Consider the following 27,466-nt stretch of genomic DNA (forward strand, 5'->3'; position numbering starts at 1 on the left):
GAATACTTCATAAGACCAATAAAAAAATAAAATAAAAAATTAGTGAATTGTTGGCCTTCTGGAAAGTATGTTGATTTACTGTACATGTACTCAATATTTGTTAGGGGCTCCTTTTGCTTTAATTACTGCCTCAATTTGGCGTGGCATGGAGGTGATCAGTTTGTGGCACTGCTGAGGTGGTATGGAGGTGGTATTGTTTCTCATTTTCCTCTTGACAATACCCCATAGATTCTCTATGGAGTTCAGGTCTGATGAGTTTGCTGGCCAGTCAAGCACACCAACACCATGGTCATTTAACCAACTTTTGGGGCTTTTGGCAGTGTGGGCAGGTGCCAAATCCTGCTGGAAAATGAAATCAGCATCTTCAAAAAGCTGGTCAGCAGAAGGAAGCATGAAGTGCTCCAGAATTTCTTGGTAAATGGGTGCAGTGACCAACACCAGAAGATGACATTGCACCCCAAATCATTACAGACTGTGGAAACTTAACACTGGACTTCAAGCAACTTGGGCTATGAGCTTCTCCACCCTTCCTCCAGATTCTAGGACCTTGGTTTCCAAATGAAATACAAAACTTGCTCTCATCTGAAAAGAGGACTTTGGACCACTGGGCAACAGTCCAGTTCTTCTGCTCCTTAGCCCAGATAAGATGCTTCTGATGTTGTCTGTGGTTCAGGAGTGGGTTAACAAGAGGAATACGACAACTGTAGACAAATTCCTTGACACATCTGTGTGTGGTGGCTCTTGATGCCTTGACCCCAGCCTCAGTCCATTCCTTGTGAAGTTCACTCAAATTCTTGAATCAATTTTGCTTGACAATCCTCATCCTTCCTCATCCTCATCCTTCCACTAGATTTTTGAAACACCTTAAAGGTGCAGCTTGGACACATCTTCAGTGAAGGACCCAGGGTCATAGGGTGTTTCGGGTCTTTGATCTTCAGACACCCTCACCTGGGCGACCCAACCGGGGTTGATCAGGCCCCGGTTTGTGTCCAAGCAGTGCGCTACTTCATACTTCTCCCCTTTTGATCCATAACCACCTTGAGGCTTTTTCGGCAGCCTCACTGATGTTTTTAGTGGCTCTTCTTTCACGCAACCCTCTGATGCCAAGGAGCCTGAATGCCCGATACACAGATTAACTTAGAAAGCCCCTGCAGCCCACTTCTATTGGCTCACAGCGGGCCCTGCATCCACTCCCTCTGCATGCCTCAACCAACTCAAGATATTTGGCCTTCTTCCTTTCGAAAGCCTCCTCCATCCTGTCCTCCCAGGGGACAGTAAGCTCCACTAGCACCACTTGCTTTGTTGAGTCAGATGTTAAGACCAGATCTGGCCTCAGTGACGTCCTTGCTATGTGCTCTGGGAACTTTAACTGCCTCCCAAGGTCTGCATGCAACTTCCAATCTCGGGCCGTGGCTAGCAGTTTAGTTGAGGCCTTTCTCCCCTGCCCTAACAAAGGAGATGTTGTGCCTCGCTGGGACTTGATGTTTAGACTCCCGGATTGCGGTGCAGATGGTATCCCCTACTACCTTCAGCACCTGGTTATGGCGCCACGTGTACCTCCCCTCTCCTAGTGCTTTAGGGCAGCAACTCAGGATGTGCTCCAGGGAACCATGAGCCGGGCACAGAGGGCATGTTGGTGTTTCTGCTAGGCCCCAGGTGTAAAGGTTAGATGGACTTGGGAGGACATCGTACACCGACTGAATCAGGAACTTAAGTCTTACGGGTTCAGACTTCCATAGTTCTGTCCAGGTGATCTTCCTGGCAGCTGCATGATTCCAATTGGCCCAGGCTCCTTGTTGGCGCATTGCCACAGTCCTACTTAGGCGCTCCTCCTCCACCTCAGCACGAATCTCTCCCTGCACCATCTGGCGTCTCTCTCGTCCTTCGGCTTTGTCATAGCGTGGTCTTATGTGACTGCCTAGACCAGCTCTTCCCACTGCCACAGGGCCAACTAAGACACTATGTCTCAGTCTCGCCTCTGCCTGGTCGACTGCCTCTTGTGCTCGCCATTTCCTCCCAGTTCTGATCGTGATGCCAGCGGAAGAGACTCTGGTGTCAGCCGAGTCTCTGTACAGCAACACCTCCCTGGCTCTGGTGACTTTGAACTCCTCGGTCAGGCCAGTAAAAGGCAGCTGCAACTTGTTGTTGTGCCCATACAGAGCAATGCTGCTCAGGCTCTTCGGCAGATCCAGCCATCTACGCAGGTATTGGCTGATATTACGTTCAAAGCCCTCCACAAGTGATACTGGGACTTCATAAATCAGTAGTGGCCACAGGAGTCTTGGCAGGATACCATGCTGGGTATACTCAACTTTCTGTTAACATGTTTGGATAAAGCACTCTATTATAAGCCAGCTTCCGTAGCAATGAATGTTTGTGGCTTACCCTCCTTGTGAAGGGTGTCAGTGATTGTCTTCTGGACAACTGTCAGATCAGCAGTCTTCCCCATGATTGTGTAGCCTAGTGAACCAAACTGAGAGACCATTTTGAAGGCTCAGGAAACCTTTGCAGGTGTTTTGAGTTGATTAGCTGATTCGCATGTCACCATTTTCTAATTTGTTGAGATTAATTTGAGTTGAATTACTGAAATAAATGAACTTTTCCACAATGTTCTAATTTATTGAGATGCACCTGTATACTGTGATCGCGCCAGGTAATGACATCATAGGCTGTCGCCAGCCAATGTTATTGTCGTATTTAGATGTATGCTTCAGACACCTGCCTTGCTGAATGCGTTCCCCAAAGCGATCTCTAGAGCACGCAGTTCGAAGTTCCCTCGGAATGGAACTGATCTGTAAATCAGATCATCTAAACTCAGCTAATGGCTTATTCTGGGAATGCTTAAAAGCATTGCAAATGCATTTGGATGGGAGACCTGTGGAGGACAGTGCTTAATGCGATTCACACCTGAATACTGTAGAAGGTAAAGTATTTCTGGTGTACATAGTCAAGTTTCCCAAGACAAACAGCTCAAATATGGATTCAGCAATATAATTATCTTGTGAATACTTAATCATGCTTCTCAGATCTATCATAATGCATAAACATTAGAATTTTCCCTCGCATAGTTGCTAACATACTAAGTATCCTGTAACCTTACATGACTTTCTCACACACATACAAGACAGTGTGTATGTTTTTTGATTGAACGCCATATCTGGCTCATCTCTTGCTGGCTGATAGCCTGTGAATACCGCTGCTGTTACCGCTAAACATTTGTTGGCCATTTTCTGGACACGCATGTGGCACTGCAACACATTCATACACATAAATCATCTTACACATGCTCACTTGCATTCATCTTTTAACCCCCATTATGGGCAAATATTCTGAATCTCAGACTTGTCAAAATCCATTGAGTCCATGTTGAAGAGAGTCTTTCTCAGCCATCTCCCTCAGGGTCTCTTGGATTCCAGACAGTTTCTGAGGAGAGCCAGAAGTCCTCCATCCCTGCTCTCTGTATATATCTACATAACAGCTGTGTACACTAATGCCTCTGATACACGTAAGACCACTTAGCTCATGGAAAAATAAGGAATGGATTGGGGGACTGCCAAAGTAGCCGGTTATAAATTATGCTACCTTCTGAGAATGTAGGGAGATTTTGCAAGTCAGCAAATCTAATATCGAGCGACTGTTCAAAATTATAGGGAGAACTGAAAGTTTACCGCTTATTTCATTGAAAAAAAATGACCTTGTTGATGTGATTACATTTCCAAATGTCAGTTCAAAATTGTAATAAATGAAAATCAATCTATCTTTCTATCTCTGCGTGTGGCAATGATGACATTTTCAAGTTAAAATACTTCCATTTCAAATATAAAAATCACTGTGGTAATAATAATAATAAAAAAAATGTTTCTTACTAAATCAGCATATTAAAATGATTTCTGGAGGATCAAGTGACACTGAAAACTGAAGAAATGGCTGCTGAAGATTCAGCTTTGCCATCACTTATAAATCGTCAATAAATTTGTTTTAAATTCTAATAACATTTCACAATATTACTGTAATTACATAAAAAAACCCTTTTGAACAGTGCCTATGTGTAATGAGTTTAAGTTTTCTTACTGATTTTTTTCCTTCAAGTTATATTAATGTATTGATTTTTGTAAACACTAGACAGAATCATGGCTATATACTGTAAAATCGAATTGGATGATTATGATGTGAATACTTTACAATAAAGTGTAATTTGTATAAATGAACAGCATTCTACGGAGTTTAAAAAAAAAATATTCTTGTTGGCCAAAAACTTTTCAGTTTTTAGTTGAAAATGATGTGTAAACATTCACTTACGTAGTTAATGTTAACATTTGCTAATACATTTTAAAGAGCAAAAGCTGTGTCTGTTAACATTAGTTGATCAACAATCAACAATAATATTTTTATTAACAAACATTAACAAAGATTGATAAATGCTATGAAAATATATTGCTTATTGCTAGTTCATGTTAACATATTAGCTAATGTTAACAAATGAGACCTTGTTGTAAAGTGTTACCGAATAATCCTATAAAAAGTATGTAGGTTTTAAAGTATACTTTAAACTATATTAAAAGTATTTTAAAACTTTATAATTGTAGAGTTTATGATATAAATGTAATTTAATTAAAATTAATGAGCAAAAAATAACTATTTTGAGATAGTATTGACAATGTATCTGTTTTTAAGGCCTCTTATTTTAGAACTAGGAAGTGTGTGTATGTGTGTCTTTATTGTTGCATTGTTTGTGTGTTTGTATGGAGGTTGGAGAGCCTGATATGTGCCAGTAAGAAAGGGGCAAGAGGTAACGGTGAGTGTTTGTGGCTTTTTCCTGTTTTTATCCTCTGTATATTAAAGCTGGCACATTCTGTACATACATATCCAGCTTATGTGGTCTGGTGAAATACAGTATGTACTAATGCACAATGTGCTCATTTGTTTTAGCATGCACAAATGTGACCCTGCACCACAAAACCAGTCATAGGGGTCAGTTTCTTGAATTGAAATGTATACATCTGAAAGCTGAATAAATAAGCTTCCCATTGATGCCTTTAAATTTGTCCAAATTAAGTTCTTAGCAATGTATATTACTAATCAAAAATTAAGTTTTGATATATTTATGGTAGGTAATTTACAAAATATCTTCATGGTACATGATCTTTACTTAATATCCTAATGATTTTTGGCATAAAAGCAAAATTTATCATTTTGACCCATACAATGTATTGTTGGCTATTGCTACAAATATACCCATGCTACTTATGACCAGGGTCACAAATGCAAACAAAAATACATTGGCTTTCTCCACAGCTTAAATACGCAGCATGCAGAAATGCACACTCTCACACCTGCTCAGTTCTATTTCTGATTGTTTTGAGCCTGTGCTAGTTTATAAATAGCTGATAATAACAGTTCTATTCTTCTGTAGCTCCCCTTTTGTCTTACTTTGGGATTTACTCTAGTGACCTGTCATGAAACACGCACACAAATATATTCATGTATTTAAGCATTCTGTTAATTTATCCTGCAGCCCTTAAGATCTGAAATTAACCCAGAATAGAGAGCCTGGCTGAACTAAAATAGCAATAAAGGTGTCACACTCACTCACATAAAAATACAAACTTCTAAATTCTCATTGGTTATCATATTTTCTGTTTCTGTGAAAGGCAAAGCATTGTGGGAGTAGAAGGATCCGGTGAACTTCAGACAGTGCTAGGGTGGCGTCTCTTATGCTCCTTTAATTTGCAATGGCACCCTGCTAAATATAATGTCCACAAAATATAATTTCAGTTCGGGCCATTTCCACTGTCCTTTTCTGTGCACCACATTTTTAGCAGTTGGAATTTTAGCTCAAACCATGGATGAAATTTTAAGTGTAGTTAGACATTGTCTGGGTTATTGCTGACACACACAGAATGTGGAATAGTATATTATTATTATTATTATTATTATTATTATTATTATTATTATTATTATTATACAGTTAAGAATGAAATTGTGAAATCTTTTGAGAAAAGAATTACCAGGCTGGAAAAAAAAAAAAGAACAGGAGGGGCAGACATAAAGATGAGAGACAGAGATTTGAAAAGAGTGATGAATCTGATGAGTCAGTTTGAAACCGCACACATCTCTCACACTCATTCTCTCTGGCATGTCTGAATGCAGTCGCTAAATTTGCAGTCGAGTGAGGAATAAAGGCTAGATAGAGATTCCACAAGTAAAGGGAGTTTGCCTGGTACTGAATAAGTTTTTCTTTGTGAGTCAGACACACACAATGTTTTACAGATCCAGACAAGAAAGACTGTGGAGACTATGGTCAACATGTTCCTTACTTTTTTATCAGTATGTAGCATGCAAAATGTACACTGTGTATATTTCACAATGTTTAAGGTTCCTCTGCTCTTATGGCCTTATGGGATAGCATAGTGTGAACTGATTGTACAATTCAAAATCTTAGATTCGGTAATTGTTACTTATTTATTTATTTATTTATTTTACATATTATATAACGAGGTTTGTGTGTTACGATGCAGGAAGTGGGATGAACATGGAGCAAACTTCATAATTTTGAATCTAAAATAGGTCATGTATGTCCAATGAGTTTTTAAAATTTGATCAAACAATGTGTTTTTGGAAGCAGTGAGTATTGTAGCCAATCCCAGGCATGCATGGCCAGAGGTGTTTACTGTAGATTAGTCAGAATCCACTCAATATCCCCAAAACACTGAATGAGTTTTTGTTTTTGAGTTCTACATGCTCACAAATCCTCTCATTATAACAAACTAAGTATATACATGATGCAAATATGAGATTCATTGTGCAGAAGATGAATTTGTTTATTATAACAGGCATTTTCATGTAAGTGAGCTCAGTCAGCCATGTAATAAAGGGAACGCTCTTTGTTCGTTTTCTATTACCTAGTCATAATTTAAGGAAAAGGTGTCATGTTTCAGAGTTTTAGAAGTGACAAACTCATCTAATTATGGGAGTGAACCCACTAATTTGTTCTGCTAGTCACTCCTGAATTTATGACAACAGCAGCATAAACAATAATAAGAAAAACAAGTCTTTCCCATGCATCAAAAAGGCATCTTTGTCACCTTTTCCACCCATGATGAGTTTGCATCTCTGAATGAAAAGACTGGATATCAATACAGTTTTCAACCTTTATTATCCTTTGTGACTAAAATGGAATCAAATGCTGTTTTCCGATTCACATACTATCCGTCTTATAGTATTCAAAATTTGAATTAGTGTGTCGTAAATCGTAGTATGTTGAATCGAGTATTCCAAAGGTACCCAGACTGTTTACTATTTACTGTGAAATTCCAAGTGCAGATCCATGCACACTCTAATGGCTATTATTGCTCACGACCCATTGCGTGTTTGATTCAGAACAACAAACACAAATAAACTATTAAAAAATTACAAACATGGTGAATATGCAAGACAGACGGTTAAGTCGTGGCCTAATGGTTAGAGACTTTGACTCCTAACCCTAAGGTTGTGGGTTCGAGTCTCGGGCCGGCAATACCATGACTGAGGTGCCCATGAGCAAGGCACCGAACCCCCAACTGCTCCCCAGGCACCGCAGCATAAATGGCTGCCCACTGCTCCGTGTGTGTGTTCACGGTGTGTTTGTTCACTGCTGTGTGTGTGCACTTTGGATGGGTTAAATGCAGAGTACAAATTCTGAGTATGGGTCACCATACTTGGCTGTATGTCACGTCACTTTCACTTTCAAGTAGAGAGGTCTGGATAGGGGTTTATGTGATTAATAATCAACATCTCACCTGATGAAAAACATAATGCTATTTAAATTATATTTTATCTGCAATAACACTAGGAACTTTTATGTTTGGTCATTAACTTTTAAATGCATCATTATACAAACAAATGGAGAGTTCTCTGCATGAAAGACGTGACTGGCAGATTAACATGCTGCTTAATTTCTCTCCAATATGGTATGAAATTAAATGAAACACAAGGTGGAAGATGTTAACTGACACAAAATGATTGACAGGTCAGTTTATACAATGATGGATGCACATAACTAAGCAATAGAAAGAATGCAATTGTGAGAAGCATTCCCCACATTTTTCCTACTATTCTGCTACTTACTCAAAAGTATGTACTTTTTCTTCACACACACACAAACACACACCAAGACATTTTTGTCTTACTGAACTTACTGAAATAAATTAGCAACATGATGTCTTGTAATAACTATGTAGTGTAGTATTTGCAAGGTTTCATTTTTAAAATAGTATACATTATGTTGAACATATATATTTTTGGAGTAATTATATTCAGAATAGTATTCTGTAACCATTAAATGAATCTATTCCATTTTAAATGGCTTAATTATAATCATAAAACATCTACTGACTTCTGGCTTGCAAATATAGTAGTCTCCATTGAGGCTTTGGTAATTTTAAAAGCACCGGCAAAAGGAAGTGAACATGACTTTTTTTTTTTTACTTCTAACACAGGAAGCTTCAGAGAAGACCATACCCTTGTTTGATCTCAATAAGAGCTCCTCACACAATAGAAGGCCTTGCTCTGTTTAAAAGCTAATGTTGCATCGTTGCGCCTGTGAGCTAGAGTGTGTGCGTGCGTGCGTGCGTGCGAGAAGAGACCAGGATCAGGGACGCCTGTTGATGGGGCTCGTTGGAATTACCATTGCAGAACGGACTCATTGTCTTCCCTTTTCACAACATCATGTCCCACAATAGCGGCTTTCAAACGGCCCCACTACTTAATGAAGACCTCTAATGATATGCTAACGGGGCGCCGTTTTGATTACAGTTTAAAGTAGTTAAGTACCCTTACAGCCAAATGAGCAGTATTCGAACTCACTCTCACTTTTGGATGATTTTGAGAAAAAATAAATAAAAAATAAATAAATGAAGTTTCAGACTGATTTATAATAGGCTAATGCATAGGCTATTTCAGCTAACGTTCAAATAAAGGCGTACTAATTTAATCGGTGATGCGTGATGCGCACGTTTGCGCGCAGTGGTAAGATGGGTGTATTTATTTATTTTATTTTCATTAAAAGGTGGTATTAGTTAATAATATCATCGTAATTTTTTTTTTTTTTTAATTTGAGTTCCTTTTATGCTAATTTAATGTGTAGCCTAGACATTAAGGTATGAATTCATGAGTATTTTAAAACAAATTTCGCCTTCTGTTGCTCTAGTATACAAGACCTGACACTGATGGAATTAAGAAAACAACCTCACGTTCTCATTTACTGTAAGAATACTTAAGGAGCGTAATACGTAACACGTTTACGTTTAAAAGAACCGACTCAAGAGTCAATTATTTGGCGTTGTATTTTTATTTATTTTTTATCTTAATGTGCGCTTTGTTATGTAATGCTTATAATATATCATTAAATGTTTAATTTACTTATTCTATACATTTTTTGAATTAACATTTTTTACTTTCTGTCACTGGTTTTATTGTGTGCGCAATTCTCTGTGGTCTCGGATATACTGTCAGTTAAGTAGGCTTTGGGAATTGAATAGTAGCTCCACCTCCCCGTCTAAAGCAGCGAAAGCCCACCTGAGGCTGTCCTGGGCGGGGAGGTGGAGTCTTCTCCAGCCTCCCATTCCTAAACAGTGAATCAGTCTGTTCATTCACATTCACACGCGGTCCAGCCAGTTCACAGGCGTTTCAAACACAGCTCTCTCCGACGATTTTCCCCCCTGAGCAGACAGGAAAGGAAATCAGTCATGGATTTATTAATTTTCTATTTGGTCTTCGGACCTTCTGTTTAGTTCGGAGGATTTTTTCTTCTTCTTCTTCTTTCGCCTCTTATTGGAATACTATGCGAGCTTCGATGTGATGTTGGAATAAAACGAAGAGGACTCGTGAAGCATATCGCAGCGGGACTTTAGCGATTTATAGAAAATACAACATGATCATTACCCGTAAGTAGCCAATGTTTGATAATACATTATTTGATAATACTCATGAGTTTCTGTCTATTGAGGATTATTAGATTAAATGCTGATAATTCAATTCATGAATGACACTGCATCATAAACGCAATATCTGACTGATTGACTTTTCTAGAAGTGAATCTGAGAAGTGACATTGATAGTACAAATAATAATATCATATTGAAGAGCTACATTTATTCCAGTTGTTTATGATGGACAACGGTTTTAATGGAAGTTGTATATTAATGCATTACGGTTTGGTGTCAGTAATAATCCTCCTACAAAGTTCATTCAGATTATCTTCACTTCAGACCATGCCTGACAGAAGTTATCAAACTTTATTTTGTATTTGCCTGTAACAGTTATTGCATTAGGCTATACTGCTTATGAATATCCAACTTGTAGCTGTTTCTGGGTCCTGGTGTATTTTTAAGAAGCGAACATAACTGGTCACCGAAAGGTTGCCGGTTCGAACCCTGCAAATTGCAGTTCCAACTTACCATATATATAGCCCATATGGTTCCAACCATTATAGGGACATTTATAATAAGTTCCAACGAATGAAAATTGTCATAAAGTATTTTTATTGATTGTCATTTGAGGGTGCATTTAGAGTAGGCTACACATGTCAGTGGAATATAATTCTAACAGTTTAAGAAGCGGATATGTTATGTTAAATATGGAATGAGTGTAGTGCTCTTTAATTTTCTTAGTTATTCCGCTTTAGATTTTCATCTCTTCCAAAAGCTTAGAGTTTAAGAGTGCAATTATTTGGGTGGCGCGTGAGATACGTTTCACGCTCAACACCGGCGCTTCAGGCTGTCCGATAAGTAATCTCCCCCTCGTGCTACTCGGATCTCGTCACGTCTCCATTGGGTTTACGTGGATTTCACATAGTTCGGAGATAAGATTTCGTCAGAGTTGGTCTGAGTTTTCATTCAGTCTAAGTGCAGAGAATTGGGGGAAGTTTTGCTATAATCTGGCATTACCAAAGTGCGCGTGGAGAGCGTGCAGTTCTCCTCTGAATGCGCATTCGTGCATCTTTTCTCGTGTTGAAGAGTGGGGATTTTAACATTATCCAGTGTTTTCAAACAGATCTTAAGTAGCCAAATTTAGATTATAAATTTGATAACCAAGGTTTGCCAGAGTTAAGTTACCCTAAATGCAAACTAAATGGCCTGAGGATGTCACTATAGCAACAGTTCGCTGCTTGAGAGTTTTCTCTTAGGATCAATATCGGACCAACACTAACATTAACTCCTTATTTATAGATCACAAATCTTATCTCACTTTATCTCACTAGACTAAATATAGCTAAAGCTATAAAAACTGTTTTATTTAAAACATCATCATGATAAGTTAGTTTACAGTTACCTAACAAAAATAAATACAAATTTTATAATTTGCACACAGGAGTCTGTACTATATAAAATAACCCATAACTATAAAGGAGAATTTTGCTCAGTTACAGAATATACAGAATACTATAAAAATATAATTGCACTACTGTTTTTGCATAGAATTCATTTTAACAATACTTTTGCACACTCATCCAACTGTATTTATTACCACTGTTCTCACGTTGCTGCTGTTCATAATGTGGATATATAACCCTACATTGCTCTGTTCATAATGCACATACAATCCCCACTGCATTCCTATTTATATTCTGTATATACTCTGCTCAATACTGTATATAGCAACCCCACTGTACATTCTGTAAATCATAGCTTCACTTATTCTGCACTTTTTATCTATATAAAACACTATATTCTTGCACTTCTGGTTAGATGCTAACTGCATTTCATTAGCTCTGTACTTGTACTCTGCATAATGACAATAAAGTTGAATCTAATCTAATTATGTCAGACCATTTGGCAAGCTCAAAACTGAAACCTCCTTTTTGCATTCCAAAAAGAATGCAATATTTTACAGTGGCTAAATATTTTGTTGTTGTTGGAGGTTTGGTGTCTTTTTCTATCCATGCAGAGGTTGATAAACTTAGGGTCATGCTCACTCAAGGTGATAAGGCAGTAAGCAGGTCAGTTAGGAGTCAAAGAAAGGAATGTCATGCTTAAAATATGTAACTTTGAAGTAGACATACATGCACCTCCTGATAATGTATGGTCATGGTTTTTGGTGAGCATGATGGACTCAAATAGAGGTAAAGAGCCTTGAAACTCAAACACATTTTTTAAACACTTCATATGGCTCTAAATCCACTGAAACCTTCATATAAAACTTTTGGAAGTGTGGGCAGGTTTACGGCCACAAATCTCCTTTATTACCTTCTGGGAACAGTATGATTGCTGGGTTTTAGTCTATGTAAGGCTAAACGCTTTTAACTAGTTGCTGTTGCTTTAAGATCCGTTGGTGCATAAGAAGCCCTCTGTCATATTAGAGGAGGGTCTCTCTTTCTTCACCTCTTCAAGTAATCTTTTGATCATATATAGAAAGTATAGGGTGGCATATCATTGAGCGTATCTAATCATCTGACCTGAGATCAGCCTTGCGTTACACAAAGTGGCCAGTCACAAGACCTGGCCAAGCTGGCTCCAGGTCAGTGATAGCTAATGTTTAAATCTGTCAGAAAGTCTGAGACAGACATTAATGGACCCATCTGGCCAAAGTGTGTGTAGGTGGCTGGGATAGTGGTGTTGAGTGACTGTGGTGATGGGGTAACCCCATGATCCCCTGTGTTTGTGACCAGATGGAGGGTATCTTCTCATTTTCAGAGATACCTGACTCTCCCTCTCTACCCCCATATGTCTGTAGAAGGCCATGCCAAAATATGATATGCATGATCCTCAACAAATGATGTATTTGTGGAAAAGATGGAAGATAAAGAGCTCAGTGTCTAGGACAAATAGGACATCAGGTCACATGAATCGCTGATGAAATTTCTCCTAACTCCGCTCAAAGACTATGTATTGATGTTTGTGTGTTATTCATTTGAAACAGGGCTTCATAGCACTATATACAGCTTCAAAAGCCTTCAATTAACCCACATACACTTGAAACCAGGCTGTACAATGAATCTGGGTTCACATCTAAATATAGTGTTTCTTTATCAGCATTGATGGTTCCATGAAGAACCTTTAATATGCATGGAATCTTTCCATTGCACAATACCTTCTTTATAGTGGGGAGAGTTCTTCAGATTATTAAAGTTTTTCAAGCTGAAAAAAGGGTCTTTTGAGAATTGATCACTGAAAGGTTCTTTGGAGAACCTAAGATGGTTCTTCTATGGCACTGTTGAGAAAGCCCCCTTTTGGAAGCTTTATTTTTTGGTGTTTTATAGTGTTGGATCTGCCTCCATAGCAGAGAGATGTGTCTACATAAACTCACTTACGCACACACATGCATTCATACACAGAGGTTCCACCTCCTCCCTCCCATGCTCCGGAACCATCGGTCAGCGATTGTGAGAACTTCCTGTGACAGGAAAAGAGGAAGAGGAGGAGAGAGAAGAGAGGAGGAAGAAGATAAGTGTAATTTTAGAAGAGGCAAAAAAAGTTCAGCTAGCAGGAATTCAACTTTGGCCAGGTTGATGGGACGTTCTCCCAATAGATTATGTCTGTCAGTCTGTCTCTGGGTCAGGAGGCTGTAGTCTCCCTCTTTGTCTTGTCTGTCTCTTCCAGTCAACATAAATCAAAATTTCATAAATTTGGTCACAATACAACGGAAGCATTAGGTGGAGTGCATACTGTACGCTTTGATAAAAGGAGAAAACACACAAAGGCACATGTTTCTGTGACGGATGCTGCCCAGACATCCTGTGTGCTCGACTCAGGTCACCTTTGCAGAGGTCGCAGGTCATGCATCCACTAGAAGGCTGGCACCAAGATATGAAGCAGATGGATTGTAGATTAAGGCTGATAGAAAGAGGAAAAGAGATGGGAGGAGGCGGTGATGACTGTTGGTTTCCTTTTGTTTGCAATATTTTAAAACACTAAATCAAAACTATATGATGAAAGAATGTGGGTTTCGAAGAAAAGGAAAAATTCATCCTGTTTTTTTTTTTGTTTTTTTTTTGCTCAGTCCAAATCTTGTAAAAGCTTTGTAAATACACACATACACACTAAATAATGTGTATAAGCATTATATTGACCATCCACCAACATGAGATCTAGATTTGACTATCAGCAACCAGAGGGAAGAAAAATATATATTAGTCAACCACTAGGTTATTTTAACTTTGATTCTTAATGATGTCACTTTTTTTCCATAACTACTATTTATATTAGTTGGTAACTGTTGCTAAATTAATTTAGGTGACCCATGACTTGCGTAATAATTCACATCTATGAAATAATGACATGTGTAGGCCTTCTGGGATATATTTTTATTAATTCTTTTGGCTTGGAAACATACATATGTCATATTAAGAAGAAAAAGTGCTAAGAACGTCCAACTCTGTGAAGTTATACTGACGTCAGTCTGGCTTTCAACACAATGTTAGTTAAATTACTCAATCTGATGTGTTTGTAACTAAAATGTATAGTTTCCTTTATGTATAAATGCATGTACCGTACAATCAAGAAAGAATCAAAGGCTGTTTACTTTACTTGGGAGGTTCATCCTATTTCACATTCTCTCTGAGGTCGAATGTTCAACATTCTGTGTGTGTGTTACAGGATGTAAGGCGTTCTCTGTGTTTGTGTTGGCGCTGAAGGCCTCCATTATCTGGCCTTGAACAAAAGGAGGTGTGTCCTCCTAAATGTCCATGGCAACCGTGGAATGAGCCACTCTTATTGGCTTCCCGTCGGCCTCGGAAAGGCATTGCCGACTTGTTTGCCGACCCGTACAGACATCCGTACAGAACACAGGATACAACACACAAACAAACACACAAACACAAACACAAACACCCATATCCGAACCCAAACTTACCACCCATATCACAAACTTAAGCACGGATAGAGATTTGAATACCAAAAAACACCCAGATCACATCTGCGTGACATCCAGCAGTGTTAGAGAGTGTGATGCCTTGCTCAGCACCTAAGTCATGTATTGAAGGTGGAGAGAGTGTGAAACAACTGCTCCCGAGACTCGAACTCACAACCCTTCGATGTGTTTAACCATAGGCTTATTATCTATCTTCATAAAGACAGCATGTTTGAGTCTACCGCTTTGATGAATGTATCCTTAGTGAGTTTACCGCTTATAAATTTGCCCATAGGAAAGAAAAGTCTCAAATCAGATCTTTTTAGAAGACTTTTGCTGACATTTCGTAGAACCCATTCTTGAAGACTCCCCAAGAGCACACATTTTGGATGTTACCCTTTTCTGACCAATCCTTTCCAGGTCCTGGAGTCTCTATTACTGAGCTGATGAGTTGATTCAAGTGTGTTTGATTAGGAAGAGTTCGGAAATGTGAAGTATTGGAGGTGCCACTCGGAAAAGGATTGGGAGATGCTGTCTTAGACACTTCTCCTGAGAAAAGACCCAAGTAATCTCAGACGTCTCTGCATGATTTTTGAGATGCCGTCTGGTTAGAAAGCCTTACTTACAATTGGTGCCAGACAGGCACCTGTGTGATAGCAGCCCATTGTAATCAAGCAGGGGGGACACCTTGCCAATGAAAGGAAAAGCCAGTCAGTGAGACACTGCCATGGAGCCTGTGTGTGTTTGTGTGTCTCTCCATCATTTACATTTAAATACATACATTCTTGCAACTGGATGGTCTTCAGTGGTGTCTAGCCACTGCAAACACACACATACAAACACACAGGAAGCCACAGCGCTCATTACAGACCATTTCAGAAAAGTGTGTCATTATTTTAAGTGTAGGACATTCCTCAAAGTTCACGAACTCCTAAAAAGTGCTTTCGGGCAAAATTCTGTCATTCGCTTGAAAGGAATCCCATCATGTGCATGTGGATTCTTGAGATGGATTCGAGATACAGTTGCATGTGTGCAGTTGAGTCAGATTGCTTCTGTTATTTTTGCATTGCTGTCCTTGCTGTCAAAGCATGTTCCTCTCCTGCTTTCTTCTCTTTCCACCGGTAGAGGACCTCCCTTATCGTGTGCCTTTGTTGTTGTCATGTGTGCCGTCACTCTCACGCTTGTTCGAGTGGGGAGTCACGTATCTCTGCTAGTAGAGACAGAGTCTGCGCCCTTTCCTCTGGGCAAAGTATTTTTACACGTCTTTCTCTCACGTCTCTTTCAGTTGGCGCCTCCTAATCCCCGGGCTCCTTTTCTTTCTGTTGAAGTGATGGGGAACCTATCACAGGTGGTCTTTCAGTTGTGCAAGGCATCATCGCAATCATTGCAATTAGAATAATTGGAATTTTAGGAGTCGGGAATGTGCGCAATTAGCCATTGAGAAAAGCGAGAGGTCCCTCTCTGCTGATTGCAACCTATTGTGAGCTGTAATTGTGTAGATTCTGCTTGTGATAGACCATAGCCATGCCAGTGGAGAGCCTCAACAGCTAGTTGTGTTACACCTTTAGAGGGCGCTAATGGGGTCTCTGTAGCACTTGAACACAAATCCAAAAGACTTTAGATGCTTTTTAATAAAAGGGCTTTAAATAACGGGATAGTCCCCCTGCAGCAATCTGAGGTTAAGTGCGTCGCTTAAGGGCACAATGGATATCAGGACTGATTGTGATCTCAGTAACTCGCCAGTTCCTGCGTCATGCCTACTTGAGTTCAGTTCAGCAATCTTTGAGATCCTTATCTGCCCATTCACCATAACATAGTCCAAATAAACAAAACACTTGGCATATTAACTTTCTGGGACTGTTGGACAGCTTTAAAAATACTCTGGTTTTGTAATTTTATACCTCACCTTGGTTTCATGTTTTTAATCAAGTATTTACACAGAGCGAGTGTTGCTAGTCATATAATCATCTTAAGTGACAAAATCGCAGTTAAACTCATAATTCTGACACCATTCTGTGTGAAACAACACATGGACCCCTAGAAGGAGTCAAGACGCCTTCAATGGTGTTTGCCATTTGGCATGTGGCATCTAAAGGGCCATTCAACGATAATGGACAGGGATGTGGCACTTCTCCACCGCCCCAACAACAGTTCTGACTGTGTTGGATGGCCACTTAGCACTGCTGTCTTAAACATTACACTATAGTGCCAAGTTGAAAAGTCAAGATACACTGCATAACTACACAAGAAGGTTGAGTGTTTACACTCAAATATTTGGTTATGAATGCTTCGCATAAGGTTTTTTTTTGGGTTTCTGTTTAAAGTTGTCAAAAATGTCAATCTCTCTCTCTCTCTCTCTCTCTTACAGAAATTGAAGCGAAGGAGGCGTGTACATGGCTGAGGGCTGCAGGTTTTCCACAGTATGCTCAGCTTTATGAAGGTAGGACACTTGTCATCCCAACATCACCAGTTCATGACCAAAGCGCATTGAGTTTCAGTGGCCATTATGCCTTACCAAATGCATTATCTCACTTTTATCTCTCAATTTCTGTCTATCTCTCCTTGCCTTCAGTCGTAGTATTAAGCAGCATCTTAAGCAGCATTATCTTTTTATATCTTTTTTTTGTGTGTGTGTATGAGGGGCAGCTATGGCCTAAAGAATAGAAAATTTAACCCAAAACCCAAAGGTCCAAGTCTCAATTAACTGCCAATTACCCTTTATTCACTTCTCACTTCTCACTGCTTTCACTTTAATCACTTTAAAATGTTAAATGCAGAGCACCAATTCTGAGTATGGGTTACCATACTTGGTAAATGTCACAACTTTCACTTTAACTTATACAAAAAAAACTTGTATACAACTTACACAGAATCACATATCAGATAACACCACACCTCAGGTGTCCATCCTTACACACTTTTGACCTACTGACTCCTGCCTGTTTGCCATGTGAAAGGGGTGTGTTATTAGTTTCAGAGTTGTGTGACCAGCCTGTCATGATTGCCCCACTATAGATAAGAGAGAGCCAGTACAGTAAGGTAAAGGTCTTCGGGAAGTCAATAAAATAATCATGTTATCCCTTGCTCACTGGTACATGCTCACGTACACACCATTTGTAAAGTTGTTTGAAAATTTTATTAAAATTTTACAATTTTAGTTAAAATTTGTGAAAAGTTGTGAAAAAAAATAAAATAAAATTAATGAGCATTTGAGCATTATTAAAGACTCAGTTAATAAAGACACTCTGGGTGCTCTACGGGTTGCTGACTGCCTATTGTGACTCCAACACCCCCTTCCTACGCACACACCTCCCACTGTTGAGCACTGCAGTATTGCAGCTGTGTTTGTTTGGCTGGCTTACTCTACCTTTTCAACACCGGAGGATGGGAGGTTTGTGTGTGAGTGTGTGTGCATGATAGAGGGCAGGCACACATTCCACTTGCTGCCAACAGCCCCCCTTCCACACATAAATACACTTCAACCTGTTTATTGGGTCTCTGTTTGTATTAAATTTATTTTCAATTCAGTTCTGTCCACTCTTTTCTCAGACGGTCAGTTCCCGCTTGAGATTTCCTCAGTTACCCGAGATCATGACTTCTTGGATCAAGATGCCATAGAGGCCTTGTGCAGGTGAGACACTCATATTTACCCAAATGAAGATTTGTCAAATTTAGCTAATTTACAGGTACAGTTATATATTTTATCCTCAAAGTATAGCTGCAGAACAGCTAAAACCATATTACAGTTATGTGTATGTCTGATTATGATTTGATGTTAAGATAAAAAAACACACGGACAATTTCAAGAAAAAAAAAATCCAATTTAAACATGGTTTTCTTGCATTGTCAGGCTTTTATAATTAGCTGATTTTGCTCATATTCAGAGTTCAGTTCTATAAAACTGACTTATTTTCTTAGAATAATTTAAAGTAAAAAAGAGAAAGTGAAGGACTCAGTGTCTTCACTCAGAGAAGGATCCATCAGAGACCAGCTGGAGCTCACAGACATCTGGAGGCCATTTTCTGGTGCCAGCCCCCCAATGCAGACAAACACACATTCCCCCTTACTCAGGGTCACATGACACCAACCAGGTGGCTTCTGGGATAAGCTTTCGGTCTCTTTTGTTGTATTGTTGTCGCCACTCCGGATTCCTACCTCCTTTTTTTTCTTTTCTTCCTTTTTTATTCCCTGTCCGTCTGTCTTCCTCCTTAATCTGAAGTTTATCCCTCAGCAGCTCATTATCGGGCTTGGCTCCCACCTCTCTCATCCTCTTCTCATCTCTTTCTGTCTCCATCTATCTCATTCTGTATCTCTATCTCTTGCTTATCCCCTCTCCACCCCCTCTGTCTCTGTCCAAGGTTTTGACTCTGGCAAAGTCTGTTTGTAGGCTAATGACTGGATTTAGCCTTTGTTTGCGACCCCATGGTTCTTTTCAAAGTATCTGCTTGAAAAAGGACTGTCACTGTTTCACTAATTTATCTGTATGTGTGTTTATTGCAGGAGACTGAACACACTAAACAAGTGTGCTCTTATGAGATTAGAGATCACCCCTCAAAGAAAAAGAGTAAGTGTCTTGTCCTTTTTTCCGTATTTTGCTAAATCATTTCACCTGCTACCCTCTTGTGTTCTTTTGTCCAGTCAATATCTTAAATGTGTGTAACTCGTTTACTTTCTGTGTCGATTAATTAGAAGGAAGGTCTCGTTTTCTTATCATTTTCAAGGCCAAGGGGCAGTGCAGAATGGCTTTTAGGTCCAAATAAAGGGCTTTGTTAGCTCCCATCCTTCTGATTTTCTTTACTCTTGTTTGTCATGTTTTCTCACCATACACACCCTAAAACCCCCCTACATACCATAAAAGGAAGAGAATGCACACTCTGCTGGTCTGTTGTTGGTCACTCTGTCAATGTGGTTTAAGAATGAGGGTGTATGGTCTAAGACTGCCCCAAAGCAATGACTCAAACTACATGCAGGATGAGAATGCAACAACAAACAATCCAACTATGTAATCACAACAGGGAGTTTAGGAAGATAACCGTCATGTCTGACTGCAGCTTCTTTTTCTGCTCTTAAAACTTGTAAATCTGAAAAATGGCAGCCTTGTCAAATGTGCGTCCTGTTAAGAAAACTGATGACCCTTAAGTGTCATCTTGTGTTGATGGAGTCAAAGGTAGAGGTCAGGAGATGACTTGAGGAAGTGATCTGCCCTGTTCAAACATACAAGCAGAAACCATCCCTGGAATGCATTGATCTGTTCAGGTGGCCTCTGTAAGGTCCTCCTCTGTTCCTTGTCTTCCTGTCCATAAAGCTTATTTTAAAGTGAAAACAGTCTTTTTGAATTAATAGTGGATTTTCTGGTGGGTAGTGAAGAAATGTTGTATACCAGGTCTTCTTTCTTTCTGATCAAAGGCTTGCCCTCAGGGGCTATAAAATAACAACCCATGTTTTACGGACTTTTGTCACCTTCGTTATTATGAACCGTGAAGGAGACAGCTCTGGATCCCGCGACCCCCTGTTAACCAGCCAACTAGTTTTGCTTTTACTGATTTGTCCATTCTGCAGCTAAACTGATATCAACTAACTCAGCTAGGAGTGTAAAATTGTGAACCAGTTCTATATTCTAGAATTACTTAATTAACTCCCTAATCTCTTTAGGAAATTACATAACTATTTAAAATTATTTTAACAGGCTGTGAAACTGTAACAGGCTGTAACTGGTGATGGAGATCTGGCATTGTAGCACAAACAAGTATCTCTCAAATATTTTCACCTCCCGTCCAACCCCTTTGTTCAGGAGTCCCATCACAGGAGACGTGGTTCTCTTAGGCTTGCTTAAGATGATTGCATTGATGGGGGATGGGGCCAGACCTGCCCTCTCAGGCTGGGGTGTGAACCCTGAGAGCTGGCCTGGAATTTTGTGTCTGCCACCCCCTTCCTTCCATCCTTACCACCCTCAGGGAGGAGATAGATTAAACAGAGTAAAGCAGAGAGGGGGAATGGTGAACATATGACTGTGCTGTGACATGGCTAAGCCAACCATAATAAAGAACCTTTAGTGATCCTTGGTTTTATGCATATGACACGTTATCAAGCCCAAGAGGCTTGGAAGAGTCAGCAAACTGATTCTCCTCACAATGCTAGACTCATGAAGTGGGGAATGAATCAAATCAATTTGACACTAAAACAACATGCTTTTTTGCAGATTCAGGTTCGCATTATTCGTCTTTACTTTTTCAAATGTGACAACAAGACTTGAGTCATTAGTATACATTGCTGCTTTAATATTAAAAGTATTAACTCTCTTCCATATTATTTCAGAGTGAAGACTCTGATGAGGATGAGCCATGTGCTATAAGTGGCCGTTGGACTTTCCAGCGGGACAGCAAGCGTTGGTCTCGCCTGGACCAGCTGGACCTGGATGTATTCTCCCCTCCAGCCGGAGACATTGGCTCCTTCACTCCCTTCCTATCCCCAGATGATCGTTTTGCCAGAGGAACCCTTCTAAAGGAAGGAGTTAATGCTAGTGCAGAGAGCGTCTTAACAGATCTTAGTGAGCAGCCGGAGGTGGGCTCTCTGCACAGTGCTGGTAGTGGAGGTCGAGGAGGATCCCTGAGTACCACTGTACCATCCAGCCCTGCTACAACCATCTCCAATGCTAACACAGCCACCACAACCAGGGCAAGCTCAGTTGCTAGTGTTTGCTCCTCTGGAACATCAGGTGCCAATGAAGACTCCCTGTCTGATGGTCTTCCATCACCGCTGGAATGCAGCACCTTTGCATTCGATGTAAAACCAAGTTTGATAAGCAGTGGTGCTGAAAAAAGCACACGTTCAAGAGCAAAGAGTTTCTTGAAGCGTATGGAAAGCTTGCGGTTACGCACCAGTAGCAATGCAGCCTCCAAGCGTAAAAAGAAGGGTGTAGTTGGGCAAGGTAGGCTGGAGATCAGTGGGCCTGTGCTGAAAGAGGGTCTTGATGAAGACAAACTGCGACGCCTTAACTGTGTGGACATTGCAACTCTGGATCGCAATGCAAACCAAAACCGAAGCATCACCTATTCGACGCAGATGAGTAGTGGGAGTGCAGGGAGTAGCCAATCAGAGGCCAGCAGTGGGAGTGCTGTAAGTACACCCAGTCCGGTCTCAAGAGCACGTAGTCACAGCACAGCAGCAGGGTCTACCAAGAGAGGTGGGATGTACCTGGAAGGCTTTGACCCATTTAATTTTGTTGTGCTGCAACCTTCAGAAGACCAAAAAGGGAAGCAGAATCACCAGACCCAAAGTAAGAGGATGGAGCCCAGCTCAACTGCAGAGAACAATCGACGCAACCGACAGAGTTCAGATAACAGACGTATGGAGGAAAAAAAGAGTCGAGAAGAGGAAGGAGGTGTGATCTTCTTCTATTTGCCTGAAGGCCACAAGCCTGGCACTTTTCCAAAAGCACTTGCGGATGGGGGATCCTTTCGTGGTGGGGACAACATAAGTCGGCGCCCACCACGGAGGGGCTCTGCTGCCTCACTAGACAGTCGATTGAGTGTCTATGATAACGTTCCTTTCTCAGAAGTAGGAGATGATGAGGATGAAGCAGAAGGAGAAGAGGAGTCAAAACTTGAGGACGTTTTGGAGCGAGTCAGTGGCCTGCAGCGACTGGTCAGTGCCTGGTCAGAAACTGGAAATGGGGAAGAAGAAGAGGATGAAGAGGAAGAGGAAGGGGATTCAGATTCAGCCCTTGATTCTGCATCTCCTTGTCCATCATCCCCATTGCAGAACTGCTTAGAAGAGACAGAGAATGGCAGTGACCAGGACAGCACTGGAAACCCGTTAGCAGAAAGGGATGAGACACTCAGCTCACGTGAAAGATGCGACTCTGGTGTGGGAGCATCACTTACACGAGCCAACAGGTGAGACTCTCTCGCACACACACACACTAAATAGTCTCTGAGACAAAGATGTCTTACTTTTTTTTTTACTTACTGGAAGTTCTACCAAAATAGTAATTTAGAGTTTTAGAACTTAATGGAAAACTATCATCCCAAAAAAGCATGCTGAATTATGGGACAGGGAGGTTGAGAAGGATTGAGATAGCATGTCAGAACGGCTCACCTTACATAACAAGGGATACTTGAAGGATATGGAATCCCAGTGGAATGTACCACAAAAATTCTAACAGCCCCCACCTGGTGATAGAGACTTTGATTAATCCCTGTTATCTGCAGCTGATCCTTAGCTTGTGTTTATGTATGTATACACAATATGTGCGAGTCAAGGTACTTATTCTTTTAAGATTGTACTGTGTACTTACGAGTGTGTGTAGTGTTACTGTAATAAATTCTTTGTGGTTCAGTTTATAAACACTAATTTATATTAGTCTGTAATGTCTATGTTTTGAACATTTTGTGATTGTTTGAGATAGGTTAGATGTAACATTTATATGAATGTTTATGTTGCAGACCTCAGAAACTGCGCTGGCCAAGTTTCCAGAGCTCCCACAGGCCAAGTCTGTTGTCAACAGTACTACAAGTTGGATGTCAGTCAGTTTTGCAGATGAACCTCCTTCAGAAATACAGCCTGCTCAAACTTACCGCTCTACTGGAGAGATACACACCCACCAACAAGCATGGCTTCAGCTGGTGAGGATTCAAATCAATATGAAAACACACAAAATTAAGTTTAAATTATTTTTTTCTTTCTTTACTGCTTTACCCTTTTCCCATCTTCCTACCTCTACACTAGGAGTTGGTTATGTCAGACCCCCTCATCACAAAGCTGTGGCTTTTCAGTCCAGTAAATTCCCTGTTCCCTGTTATTAATGTTCACTCACACACACACACACACACACACACATTGGCACATATATATGAGAGGTTTTAATATGTGAAACCACCATACATCATGATAGTGACAGGCCGAGTATTTGGCACCTCAGAGATATCCACACATGCACAGAACACACACACAACATCGGTCGGAAAGACAAACACCCTGCCACACAGATGTCCGCACATGTGTTCGTTCCCTTTTATTCCTCCTGCTCAAAGCCATTGTCTGTTGGCCCCTCAGCTTCTAGAGGTTTTCCCATTAAATAGCCTACATAATTATCTACACACTCATACACTTACAAACCAGCATCCTGTTCACACATGCTGCTCATATGTAGCAATGTGTGCCTCTAAGCACTTAGAACCATGTTTTGCAAAAAATATCAGAACTGTTTTTACTAGTTATGTATGGACTGTTTGCTTTGTATGATTTGACATTAAATTAGTAATATGGGATGTTGCACAGCAAAGAAATAAAAGTAGCTACTTTTTAACACTTTGCTGTTTGTAATGTCACTTTGTATTTATTGATACATTTTGTGTGCTTTACAGGGCTGTTCCTAAGTTTATGAAGAGGATCAAGGTTCGAGACTATAAGGACAAGAGTGTTTTTGGCGTTCCACTGCAGGTGATAGTTCAAAGGACTGGACAACCCCTGCCTCAGAGTATTCAGCAAGCCATGCGTTACCTACGGAGCCAATGCCTCGACCAGGTGAGAGATGACAAATGTGCACATATGCGAGTATGCACGTCCAAACATGTACTTCAAAGCTTAAAGAAAAATGCACAAACACGGAATAGCATACCTAGCGTTGGTTTGTTCAGTGGTATATTCAATCTCCTATAGAAAAACAAAAATCAGATTTTGTTAGTCAAAGAAAAAAGACATTTCTAAGAGAAAAAAATATCTGGTCAAGGTCATAACCTAGTTAAATGATCCCTATTTGAACAGCTGTTTAGTTGCATGGTCCCTGTTGTGTTGCTACATGCAACAGGGCCATATTTAAGCACAAGACATCTGTTGTTTTATCACCACATACTTGAGTTCAACACTCAGTCTAAGTTTGCACGTAGCACAATAACCTCAAAAGGCCTGAATGTTCTGGTTCCATATATCTACTAGTTATATATTACCAAAGTTAGCCACATGGTTGACATTCCATTCCAAGGGTGTTTAAGAGAAAGCAAATGATCTATGTACTATAGACAGATCTCTCTCTCTGATGTCAGATGAAAAAAAAACTGCTTTGGCAATTTACATAATAGTTACACTTTTAGATTTTTCCAGTCTTCGTAACTGGGTTATGTAAGAAGCGGTAGGGAGTTTTCTTAGAGATGCCTTTCCTGTGTTTGGAAAACTTGCGGTCACACCGGTAATCCATCTATTTAGCTTTCAGTTTGGAAAAGAAAGAGAGAGAATGCAAATGAATTGTCAAAACATAATAAATCATTTTAAAAACCTGTAATTAAAGATATTTTGCAACTGAGCTGCAACAACAAAACATATTCAGGCATAATAAGTGTTTTTACTGTTCATACTAAATGTTTAACCATCATTCTCTACAGGTTGGGCTATTTAGGAAATCAGGGGTGAAGTCACGTATCCAAGCCCTTCGCCAAATGAATGAGTCATGTGGCGCTGGTGGGGGCGGAGTCAACTACGAGGGCCAATCAGCTTATGACGTGGCCGACATGCTAAAGCAGTATTTCCGAGACCTTCCAGAGCCTCTGCTTACCAGCAAACTCTCTGATACCTTTCTGCAGATATATCAGTGTAAGAACATGCATAGAATTTACCTTTTATTTGTTTTGTAGAAGACCACACACTTGTACTGACATATTCCTGTACAAAATGTACTCACAAACAATCTTGGCTTTTGAAACAAGAACATACACACATTAAAAGATAAAGGCATTTCATATTCAGAGGGCAGCTCACAACTACACAAAGACTGTACTATACTGTAGATGCTTGTTCTTGGATGGGTGAATCATTCTGAAAGGGTAAAAAAAAATCTAAACAAGTTCAGGAAATAGCTGTCAAATGACGTTTTAGCAAATGCCAGCACGAAGTGTAACTCACAAGCAGCTTAGTGTGTACTTACCACAGCTATTTCACAGTGCACATACACTCTAATATGTGTGTGTGCTTACCTCAAATATCAGAATCTTAAACAACTCCAAACACGTACATCCCTTTTGTAAACCGTTCATAAACTAGTGTGTAGAAGTTGCCAAGGTACATGCTTATGAAATTTTATTTGGTTTGATTTCAGTTTAAATGTATCAGTTATATTTAATCATGCATGTTTTCAAGTAATGTGATATAAAATATAATGGAGTATATGATATAATTGTATAGATTTAAGAGCTCTATCGGCCATATGTCAAAAATTTACAACAATTCTTCCATTTGTAATGAACAGAACATGGTATTATATTGATACTGTAAGTTTATGGTAGTGTTCTTGCTTGAACAGACCAGAGTAGATTTTTAGAGACAGGATATCTTGTACCTCACATTAACTCCACAATAACTCCAGTCTTTCAGCAAAATAGTTTGATTAAAGCGGTCTGTTACCACAACCAAAATTAAGGAGAAAACAACCAGCACAAATATGTTTTCTCAAAGACTATAGCTGACCCCAACCACAAGTGAGGTCTCGGGAACCCCCACAGAAAAGCAAGGGTTTGTGTGTGCATGTTTTGTGCTGACACAGGGTCTTTCATTCCCAGGGTGAAAATAACAGAAATCATCTGATGAACACTCGCACACAATTCCATTCATGACATTTCAGTTCACATCAATCCATCCTTTGCTGTTCAAAAGATGCCTTTCTTCAGTGGCACATTGCAACACATTTCAGATATGCTGAAAATAAAAATTATTCTGTCGGTCCACTTGGTTTATATTGTTGATTTCTGAAGTTTAAACACCCCTCCCTGATCTGGACTAACTCCCTTCCTTCCTTCTCTGAATGACATAATGAAAAAGAATAGGGTTGTGGGTGTACTGATTGTATTTTAACTTTAACTTAATTTTTAGATTAAATATTACAAATTTTATATAATACAAATATTAAAAATAAGAATAATAAAAAATATATAAAAATGCACATACAATAATAAAATTGTAATTAAATAAAACATATTATACAGTAAAATAATACTAGATATATATATGTCATTAGTTTTCAGACATGGTTTACCATGATTTTTTTTTTCATTGTATTCTTTGTTTAAAGTGCAGAACATACAAACCATTCAGATCAAAATAACCAAACAACCATCACACCACCATATACGGTATCTGTACCACTGCATACAATCCTCATACATTGTGTTCGGAGTAAACTAATGAAACATCTCTGTCGGTTTCAGATGTTCCCAAAGAACAGCGTCTGCAGGCGGTGAGGGCCGCCGTATTGCTGTTACCGGACGAGAACCGCGAAGCCCTGCAGACTTTGCTGTGCTTCCTGAGTGATGTAACGGCCAGCGTGGGTGAGAACCAGATGACCTGCACTAACCTGGCCGTGTGTTTGGCCCCCTCTCTCTTCCACCTCAACACAATGCGGAGAGAGAGCTCCTCACCCAGGTGTGTGTGCGTGTGCAGCCTGTTAACACACTTCACATAGATCCGCTCATCTTTTTAATTGCAAAGTGCTTGAGGGGCCATCATATTTGGCATGCGGCTACTTCAAACCTTTAAACCATGTAATTATACTCTTGCTTGAATAACCACCTCATAAAATCAGGAAGCTAGGAAAGAATAGGTTTAAAAAAAGAGAGTTGACTTATGTAAGGCTTTGAATGCCTGCTGCACTTAAA

At 39.8% G+C, this 27,466-nt stretch overlaps 1 protein-coding gene across 3 annotated transcripts in view; it reads left to right on the forward strand.

The window, feature by feature from the left end:
* dlc1 (DLC1 Rho GTPase activating protein) overlaps positions 1-27,466 on the forward strand; it is a 100,426-nt gene that overhangs the window by 66,545 nt on the left and 6,415 nt on the right. For 2 of the 3 annotated variants that reach the window (XM_042716727.1, XM_042716728.1), the window contains 8 exons: positions 17,194-17,265; positions 18,375-18,456; positions 19,326-19,389; positions 21,141-22,720; positions 23,270-23,449; positions 24,191-24,350; positions 25,205-25,412; positions 27,020-27,233. In XM_042716727.1, coding sequence (XP_042572661.1) covers positions 17,194-17,265; positions 18,375-18,456; positions 19,326-19,389; positions 21,141-22,720; positions 23,270-23,449; positions 24,191-24,350; positions 25,205-25,412; positions 27,020-27,233 — 2,560 coding nt within the window. Of the gene's footprint in view, positions 1-9,621; positions 9,924-17,193; positions 17,266-18,374; positions 18,457-19,325; positions 19,390-21,140; positions 22,721-23,269; positions 23,450-24,190; positions 24,351-25,204; positions 25,413-27,019; positions 27,234-27,466 lie in introns of those variants that run through there. The other variant, XM_042716729.1, reaches the window with a different exon arrangement.

The sequence above is a fragment of the Cyprinus carpio genome, chromosome B1 (genome assembly GCF_018340385.1).
Source record: "Cyprinus carpio isolate SPL01 chromosome B1, ASM1834038v1, whole genome shotgun sequence".
NCBI classification, from domain to species: domain Eukaryota; kingdom Metazoa; phylum Chordata; class Actinopteri; order Cypriniformes; family Cyprinidae; genus Cyprinus; species Cyprinus carpio.